The following is a 9,969-nucleotide window of genomic DNA, read 5'->3' on the forward strand; positions in this document are numbered from 1 at the left end:
TTAGTTGTTTAAATGAGCTTACACTTCATTATTAGTACTCAAGTTCATTTTTATAGTTACAGTGCAGAGTACTATTATTTCAAGTAAACCTGACAAATACTAGTACTTACGCTGTCTGAATTTTTCTACAGCAGTTTTAATTTTTTTAAAGAGTACTGATGTTTGTTCAGAGCTCTATAATTAAAAAAAAATAGTAGAGTTTCATGTATTTTCTCACTTACTTGATTTGGCATAGTATTGCATGTACAGTTAAAAAGTTATTTGTAGATGCTATAAAACATATTTGGTTTGAAAATATGCCTCCTAACCAGCATAACAGATTTTAGCTAAGAACTTTATGAGGCTCACATGAGAATAGTATCTTTAAAAGTGCACAGTTATTAATATTTTTATGATCAGCTAAAATAATTTTCTCATTCAGACAGCTATTTTCTTACCTGATAAACAGCAGTAACATAAATATGAAGCTTCTGTCTTGCAGTAAMAAGAAGCTGTTAATATGACTGAACTGAGATTAACATGGAAATGCAAGTATTACAGAAATAAACAAGAAGCAGAAAGGTTAAGATTACTGGAAGGTATTTAATCTTAATTTCACCTACTAGGTTTTGAAATATAGGGCTGCCTTCACAGCATAATGAGTAGAATCAAGACTTTCATTAATACTTTAATGTGGTCATCTAAAATTGTTTCTATGCCTCTCTGGCTTGCCTTTTGCTCAATCAGCCTTCACTGCTTTGCACTGAAACTGCTAGCAGTGTGATATTCTCAAGGTTGTTTGCTGACAGGCTCCAGCCCCTCTAAGACTTAAATACTCCCATGTAAAGTATTATATATATTGAAAATTTCAAATACATCAATTCATTTCACATCTATTTATACATTTTCACTATAGTCAGAACTTATGTCAATAATGTCCTAGTGGTCTGGGGATACAACTTTTAAAACATGACAACATATGACTTTTTAAAAGGAACCTGCTTGGTCAGCTTGAGTTGTTGTTTGGTGCAGTATTAGAGATGAGAACTTACTGAGATATTTTTTATCTGATTTAAACAATAAAACCCCACAGATTCTGGTTAATTTAAGTTCATGTCATGGCTGAAAGTAACTATGGGAATTAAACTCTGACTGGCGTAAGAGGCAAGTGGTAATACCAGTGTAGCTTAGTGCACATTGACTGGTAAGTAGTTGGTGTTGCAAGTTCTTCTGAGAAAACAGTATTAGCTTCAGGTAACTTTAGTGAACAGGAATTCAGTATGAATAAAAATACTTGCACTAACTTTGTGTTACTTAACATGATGCTTCAGCATTAACCCATACCTGTTATAACATCAGATTTGCTTTATATCGTAAGTGGTTCTCATATCATTTGTTAAGATGACACAGTAAATGGAGATTAAAAGCACAGATCTGTACTAAGAATGTAGTCAAATGCAAGAGAACAAGTCATGCTTGCAAAGAAGAAAAACTTCTTTTGGCATCATGCAGTTAGAGAACTATATGAGAGACTAGATGGATAGCTAACTTTTGGCAAGTATTAAAGCATATCAGCTGAGAAAAATTCTCATGCAAATTATTTTAGTAAGAAGGAAGTCTTCACTTCCAAACCTACATTTAAAATTGCACAAATTAGTTGCTTGTTTATGCAAATAAATGTATCTCTTCACACACTTGAAAAGGCACTATTAATGTAAGTGAAGACTTCCTTCTTACTAAAATAATTTGCATGAGAATGAAAAGACAGATCAGGCTGTCAAAATAAGTAAGGCCATAGACAAAACCCAAGGCTGAACTTAGAAAGCAACTTGGACTGTAGTAATATGAGCTGAAAACTTTCAGTACTGTACAGAGTAGGAATACAGCAGGGGCCCTCTTAAGAAATATTTTGAAAAAGGAAAATAAGAGCTCAGTCATTCTCTATATACAGTTGTCCTTACAACCAGAGAAAGGTGAGGCTTACTGCACTTTATGGTGCCAATAGAGAAAGAAGTTAATGAAATAGGGCCACTACAACTGCATTTTCAAGTATACGTTGTCTAATTGTATTTTAACCATACAGAGTAAAGCAGCAAGTAGAAATCACATTTTCCTTTTCTGAAACATGGGAGAGGTATGATGGTTTGGTATCTTTTTAGAATTCCCAGTCTATGTCATTTTGATTTGTAGTAATACATCCAAGTTCAGTCTCAATTGCTGGTGAGGGCAGTGCCAACAATGCTGATCTATTATTTTGAATTGGAGGTGGTAATAGGGATAGTAATGAGCTCCGTGTTTGTTCTTTTATCTAGAAAGAAGAAGAAAATTAAAATACAGCTGCATATAAAATTATATATAACATTGTATATAGACTTCATTAAAAGCATATGGAATCATAGAGCTGCCTTTTCAGAATTCTGAAAATAACAGGATAAGAGATTTAGTTTTCATCACTGCAGAGTAAGTTGTAGTAGTCTTTTAAGACTAACCACTTTGGCTGTCTTCTGCTTTAAATTTAGGATATTAACCAATTTTCTCATTTGTTACTCTGATTTCGGTTAAGTTAACCTTATCAAAGGGGAAATGGATTTCTCCTACGCTTCCTACATTCTTATCATAGCAAAACTGCTTCAGACAACTTTTTTACAAAATGCTATATGATGTTAGGTTCCAGCTGACTGGATTATTATTTTGTAATTCGACTCTAATATTTTGTGGTTTATTTAGGGTATAACTATGCCATCTAATGGAGAGAATTCAGTAAACTCACCTGTTTGAAGAATGTGTGCGAAAGCAAACTGCTTGCTGATGGCCTGGATCATAAAATGAAAAATATAATTATGTTTTGGAAAATAAATACTGCCTTTGGGAAAAGYGCTGAACTGACAAGTGAGTCTAAGCCCTGTGGTTATTTATCCACACGGCACATGCAAAGCATGAAAAAAAGCAGCACAGGTTTCCTATACTCTATGCCTACATTCTGTTTAGGAGTAATGGTGCTCCTAAAGGCAATTTGTCTATTTTTAAAGGCTTTTTACTTTTTCTACTTAGAAAAGAATTTAATGTCTCAGAAGGGACGTTGTATTGAAAGCCAAGTACTTCAGTTTGCTGTTTTATCTTGGACAAAATGTATGTTTAAAATTTAATTTTTCTTATTTAACCACAGAACAAAATACACTCATATTATAAGAAAGTTAGTCTCAAGGATCAGACAGGATTTTAAAAGCATGGTTCCTAAGACAAGATAATTCTTACAAAACCAAAGGTAAGTGTACTGCTTGGTATAGTACATATTGTCTAAAAATCTAATTTTAACAGTATTCAACTAATTACTGGATCCTAAATTGTGAACTTTACTTAGAGTTATGTTGAAGTTACAGAAAACGAGCTTTCACCAGGAGGTTACCTTTTCTCAGGGTCCTGTTGCAAGCAAAGCTCTATCAAATTGTAGAAAGCAGGAGAAAACGTTTTGGAAAAGGGAATTTGCAGTCCTTCACTAGTCATTGTACGTGTCATGCTCTCACCAATTCCAGAATCAACACCTGATCGGGAATTCTTCATTCTGGATTCCCCACGGGGGAAGGTATTTATATCCCAAGGAGTGGGACCTTTCAGCTTTTGCAGCAGCATCTAATAGAAAAGAATGGCAGTATAACGAAGTCCAACAGCTATTCAGACCTATTCAGGCTAAGCTGTTAAATATTCTTTCCATTCCTGGAGTTTAGTCCAGGAAGAAGCACACACATTTGAAATAACAAAGAGCAACTACTGTTTCAATAGTAATAGCATTGATTTCTCTGAGTAAAAGAAAAAAAAATCTGAGTGTATTGAAGTAGACATAGAATTTAGTATCAAACCTGAGTGCGAGGCATATCTTGAAATGGAACGTGTCCATTGGCTAATTCACATGCTGTAATCCCCACACTGTAAATGTCAGACTTCACATTATATCCAGACAAATCCTATGGGAGAAAGAGAATCAGCCTAAATCACTAAAGCTATTTATCAGTACATACAAAAATACAAACACCTGTATCAAGACAAGATTCTAATATCCCATAGTCTACACAGGATTCAGATAATTAGTGAATTGTGAAACCTGAGCCAATAATTGTATTGAAGACAAATTTTAGGATCTGCAGTAGTTTTCAGAAAAAGAAGGTAGAACAGCAGTATCTCACCAACAGCTTAAAAACCTCTTCTCTAGAGGAGAATTTTAATAACTTTAGTACATCTTTGTCTAATTTAAAAGTTGTGGAGCAGCAGTCTCCATTGCCCTTTTACAAGCAAACTTAAGCCAAAAGTTAATATTTCAGTAACTTTGGATAGCAAAACTGAAGTGCAATTTATACTGACCTGTCTCAGTAGTTCAGGACTCAGCCAAGGAAGCACAGATGTACTAAATTGGGGGAAATCATATACCACCTTTGACTTTTGTCCATTATTAACTAAGCTGTAGAGGTTGCTTAAGCCTGAGAGAGACACCAGACCATCCCCTGAAATCAGAATGTGGCTAGCTTTAATATTCCTGTAACACAAAGTGGTAAATTTTAGTTATATGAAACACTCAAAAACAGTACTAGCTTTCATATTTAATTAATTCATAAAATACTAAGATGTTAAAATACAGTTCTGTTTATCAGTTTATTATCACAGAAGTTCTTCATTCAGTATGAGTTATCTTTTTAATACAACCTCAAGTAAGGGGAGAAGTGGTTGCCAGATACTGGAGAAGGACTTTCCTTCTCTGCAAAGGGTGTAAAGAAAGCACTTTCTACAACTAATTCTCTTCAGCTGCAAAGAGACAGAACCGGACAGATGTACACACTGATTTAAATAAGACTGGTGTTTAAAAAAAGGGTTTAAATAATGTTTGGATCCATTCTTGTTAAGATTCTACAAAGTAAGTTCTGCTCTGTTATTAAAAAAAAAAAAAAAAGCTTCCGTACTATCTAATACGAAAAAGCATGTAAAAGGAGGAAAAGAGACAACACTTAAGAAAAGCTGAAAACGGGTTTTGAAGGGAAACTGAGCTCTTAGTAAACTACTTGCTGTAATCTGTTTTTTACCTATGCTATTGACTTTCTCCTACCTGTGAATGTAGCCATTTTGGTGCATGTAATTTAATCCTCTGATTGCACCAAACAGAATGTTCCCTATCAAAGCTTCACTCATTCCTTCAGGGAAGTAAGTTTTCAGTAGGTGTCTAGCAGAACCTGGAAGAGAAGAAAACCTAGCTAAGCTTAACAAGTCTTCATTACATACATTTATGAAGAACTGTATCCTCACTTTTATATTGACTATGGTACATCAAGAATGCTTATATGGAAGCAACTTGCACCAGGCAAAGACCACATTCAAGTCATGTTTCTTATAATTGAACCCATATTCAATCCAGACAAATTTTCTGTTGACAAATTCAAAATTATATCAAGTCAAATGCACTCCCCAAGTAACATTCCTCAGGCAGTGGATGTCAGGATGTGAAATGCAAGTTAAGGTGTTTTGAATGCCAAACTTCACTGGGGAGAAAAAACATGTACGGAAGACTTCTGGTTTGGGAAAKTTTTTTTTTTCTACAAAACAGAAGACGCTTGAAGAAAAATCTCTTATGGACTATGTGGTCTGAATTGGATCAGTTCTTTCTCTTATTTGAAAACAGCTCTTAACAGTTCTTACCATATGCCATGAATGGAGAGATGACCCAAAGCCAACTACCAGCTGTAAATACTGTCCAAAGCGTCATTATGTTGGGATGCTGGAAAAAGTGGGATAAAACCACCTCATTCTAAGGAATTAAATAAAAGTGGATATGTTAACCAGAAGACAGCTTTTGTTAAGATATTAATTAAAATCAAAAATCAGTGGAAAGATTTGTTCCCTGTCTATAGTTATGCTATATTGCAGCTGATATGCACAGCCTGCAACAGAAATGGAAATAACTTGCCTGTAACTGCATTTGTCTGAAATAAACATAGTTTGAAGTTTTGATGTGAATGCAGAATACAAATCGTGTTCTAAAGTAAAACACTTGTACAATTACAGAAGCCTTTCCAAAATACTTGTTAACTGTTTTCTTCAGAAAGTAGTTCTGTTTCAAATTTACACATGCCTTCTACTCTTTTGAAGGAAAAACTTCAAATAGGAGGGCTATCTCTGTTTTGTAACCTTGCATATATTCATTAGTCCATTGTACGTATTCATTCACTGATGCAGCAGTGCTGCTGCTTTACCTGCAAAGCTTTCAAATGCTCTTCAGAGCAACTTTCTAGGTCCGTGATTCTTACAGCAACTTGCATCCCTGTAGGTGTATGTCGTGCAAGGTAGACTGAAGTTAAGTTGTTGAATCTCCTTCCTGAAACCACAATTGGCTACCTTTGTTAGCATCAGAAGAGCATAATAATCCACCCCATAATTTGCTTCATATTTAAAGATCATTTAAAAATTCTGATTTAGCAGCATGACTCTTTCATTAAGCATGTCAAGAACTTACTTAAATAGCTGCAGCAAAATACATCCAGCAAACTAGTTAAAATGTGGCTCTGATATTTTTTAGAACAACCAGAATTTAAACATTTTCTGCATCAATTACATATCTTCCATATCTAATTGAAGAACACTTCTAGCATGCGCTTTCACATAAACCGATGCATGCACAGCAAGATTGCGAGCAGCTATCTTTATGACAATCATCTCAGGTAGCCAAGTGACAAGACAGTTTTCCTGATGCTGTAACTACTGCCCATATAACCACAGATGTAGAAAACTGACATGCATATATACGCCTCAAGAGAAAAATTCAGATAATGGATGATATTGTTTCTGTTATCACTTATTTTAAAAATATGAGAGATGTTCGGCACTTTTTTCAACTAGTGAGACCCCAAAATGGTTCTATCAGGTTATGCATTTTCTAACCCTAGTAAGTATTCACTGAAGCAAGCAGTAACCCAAGAGAATGCATCTGCAAAAACAACAAGTATTTTATGGTACAACTAGTTTACCTATTTCCACCTGGAGTTCATAGTGAGAGACATTGGAAGAGCAAAATATCATTTCATTCTTTCCTGTAGATGGGGGAATCCAGGCTTGATCAGAATCAGCCTAAAAGGCAGGGGGGAAGCAGTTCTCAAAATTACTATGTACATTTGCACATTTAACAGAGACATAGCATTAATGAAAATGCTAAGATCAAGTGCTGAAGTCTGAACACTCAAGCTGGTGCTTTTACTACTACCCTGAGATTTAGTTACATGAGCCACTTTAGTTTAGTAACTTGTATTCTTCTTCCAAAGTGGAAGCTCCAAAGTACTCTAGTTATTTTTCTAAATTAATATTTGAAAAAGTATCTGACTTAATGAGATTGTTTTGGGTATGTAGTATTTTTAATATGTATAACTTCACCAGTTAACATTTTTATTTTCTTCTTACCAGAGATTCATGGATGCTGCTCTGAGATTGCTTTTCCGGTCTGATTGATTCAACTCGTGTACGTAGAATACAGGAACAATCCTTGAAAACACAAACAAGTGAATGTTAGTGGACTTGCTGTAATTTATTAAATGTGATAATGGGAAAACATCAGAAGTAACTCCCTCTGCTATGAGCAGTAGTTCAGAAAGTCAGGTAAGAGGTTAGACATAGAAGAAACACTAAATATTCTCCATAACCAAAAGTTGTTATGAAATTTAAGCATTTTATCACCGTGGCAATCCTCTCGAGTGTTTCAACTACATAGCAAAATATGTCACTAGAACTTTTTCACATAAAGATATGACTGGATAACAAGGTGTAACTGTTAATGCTTTTTAAATACAAACTTACCAAACAAGACATGGAACCGCTTTAGATCAGATGAAAAGTCATATACATCCATTTATCCTGGAAAAATCAAAGTATCATTGTAAGACTGTACATCGATGTGTGACCCAGCACTAACAAATCCTAAGCATAAAAGTCTGTCTCTTTTTAATCAAAATTGTGAGACATTTCTCTCAGTTATCAAAATACCTGTTACAAAAGTTTACATCACATGCAAGAAACTCCAAAGAACTTCTACAAAAATGAGAATATTTACTTAGTTGTACTGAGTCTTAAGGCAGCACATGGATTTCAAACTGTTACCGAAAATATGCAAAGTACATTCCAAATAATGTTTTTATTTTTATTTAATGATTTTGGATGTCTTATTAACATTCCCAAAAAAATGAATTGCAAGTCAACTGCATAATTGCATAAAATATAAAAGAATGGATTCATGGATTGCTAGCAGTTTGCAGGAAAGAAAAATCAGCTGTTGTTTTAAAGCAGTACAACTGTGCTAGTTAGATTTCAGCTCAGCTGTCACAGCTGAACTAGCTCATGAAAAAAAGCAAGCCAGAAGCAATTGCACTGCAATTTCACAAGCAAGAGAGGAAAGTACTACTGTAAAGAACATGAGTGAAAAAGGAAAAGACGCAGCTCAGATCGTTTTTCGCATTACTTAGGTTATAGAATCAGCATTCAATCCCAACTCCCCTGCATATCCATCTAGCCACTCCAAGTCTTCCAGCAGATTTGTTTTCTAACACTGAAAGTTTAGGAGATGATGAGGGAGGAAGATGACTATGTCTGATAAACGTATTAGAGCCTCAGAAGTGTAGAGTGGGAGTAGCTAATTTCCTTTAGCTACTTACTGATCTGCAAGTATGCATCTTCTGTCCTCTGTCATGAAGAATCTTTGGTGGCTGACAGTCAGCTACAGGAGGTAGTTCCTTTTTAATAAGTAATTATTGCTTGAAAGTTAATTTTAAAAGGTGAAGTACTATATGAATAACTGATTATTTTGATTATCAAGGCACTAAACTTGATTATACGCACCATTTAAGCTTTGGATGCTATTTAATCCTGGCAACACTCTTCAAAATCTAACAAGCTCCCACCACCTGTCCTCTGCTAGAATATCTGACAGGCATCTCTTATTCTCTTTACCTTCAACAGCTATTTGAAGTAAGGAAATGTTGTAACTCCAATTTATTAGATGAGAAGAAAGCTAAAAGAAGACCCGTAGTAGGTATTTTGCTGCCTAAATTCTTCAGAAGATTTGGGCTTGACTTACCCACTTTCACAAAGGAAGTCTGTGGCGGAGTCAGAGACGACGCCGATGTTCCAAGACATGGTCCAGCACAGTCACTGCTAGAGCATCCTCTGCTGAGCTGGAAAGAAAACATCTCACTCCATTATTTGAGATAAGTTACTCTGTTGCTTGGAATATGAAACTACAAAAGCTAAGCTGAATAAAAGTCCTAGTAACTAGCATACACTGAACTGAAGTTATTGRAGAACTAGTTCAAAGCTATGAAAGGTTACAGTCAGTGAACACAGATGTCCATGATCCATATTTGTTCAAGTAACATTATTAAGATGATGATTTTGTTTGTTTGTTTTGTTTTATAGTTTAACTTTGCCTCTAATTTCTCTTGTGGTTTGGATCATGTCACTATGGAAACCTGTTCCCCATTTCCAGATTTTTCTTTTTATATCACAGCCTTCCTGTATACTGCAGACTGTGGTAATGATGCACAGCTGATCTGATACGTTCATTTCAAGTTGGCCAAAGCTTCAGACACTGCGTGTGATGYAAGGAGGAAAGAAGTTAATTGATGGACCGACAAAGCCACCTGTGAACGTCAGGGACTGCAGAGGACCAAAGCCCAGGTACCCTGACTGTGCCTTAATCTAGTTTTGTTAACGCTGGGCCGTAGCTCACAGAGTTACTTTCACGTTTTGAGTGACTGAAACGGTTCTTGATGACAGACCTCGAGTTTTAAATGGCGACAGCACGGTACACGAAAAGCAGCTCCTGGGGAGCCCCGCAGGGCGCAGCTCCCTGCCGCTCGCACACCGCTGCGCCCCGGCCCCGGGCTGCGCGGCGGCCCGCCGCCGCCCCGAGCTCGGCGTGCCTGCGCGCAGCGGCGGCGCCGCTCCTCCCGCCCGATCCGCCCGGCTGCC

The 9,969-nt window shown here is 36.1% G+C and overlaps 2 protein-coding genes across 3 annotated transcripts in view; one reads left to right on the plus strand and one right to left on the minus strand.

Moving 5' to 3' along the window:
- Nucleotides 1–562: 562 nt before the first annotated feature.
- Nucleotides 563–9,915, minus strand: STRADB (STE20 related adaptor beta). Of its 2 annotated transcripts, none has more exons than XM_085299418.1 (13): nt 9,777–9,915; nt 9,077–9,173; nt 7,804–7,860; nt 7,411–7,491; nt 6,984–7,083; nt 6,213–6,334; nt 5,659–5,737; nt 5,072–5,195; nt 4,336–4,507; nt 3,837–3,941; nt 3,386–3,609; nt 2,750–2,792; nt 563–2,287 (listed from the first exon to the last, which is right to left on the minus strand). In XM_085299418.1, exons 3-13 carry the CDS (start codon nt 7,813–7,815, stop codon nt 2,135–2,137), a joined length of 1,215 nt encoding a protein of 404 aa, XP_085155544.1. In that variant the 5' UTR covers nt 7,816–7,860; nt 9,077–9,173; nt 9,777–9,915; the 3' UTR covers nt 563–2,134. The 2 variants fall into 2 exon arrangements, with proteins under 2 accessions (XP_085155544.1, XP_085155543.1); XM_085299417.1 differs by having other exon boundaries at nt 5,659–5,767.
- TRAK2 (trafficking kinesin protein 2) overlaps nt 9,657–9,969 on the plus strand; it is a 36,078-nt gene continuing 35,765 nt past the window's right edge. Inside the window, exon 1 of the mRNA XM_085299414.1 lies at nt 9,657–9,675. The gene's annotated coding sequence lies outside the window, so the exon portion shown is untranslated. The remainder of the gene's footprint in view (nt 9,676–9,969) is intronic.

This window comes from Rhea americana, unplaced genomic scaffold (genome assembly GCF_003343005.1).
Source record: "Rhea americana isolate MKP2758 unplaced genomic scaffold, rheAme1 scaffold_15, whole genome shotgun sequence".
In the NCBI taxonomy this organism is placed as follows: Eukaryota; Metazoa; Chordata; class Aves; order Rheiformes; family Rheidae; genus Rhea; species Rhea americana.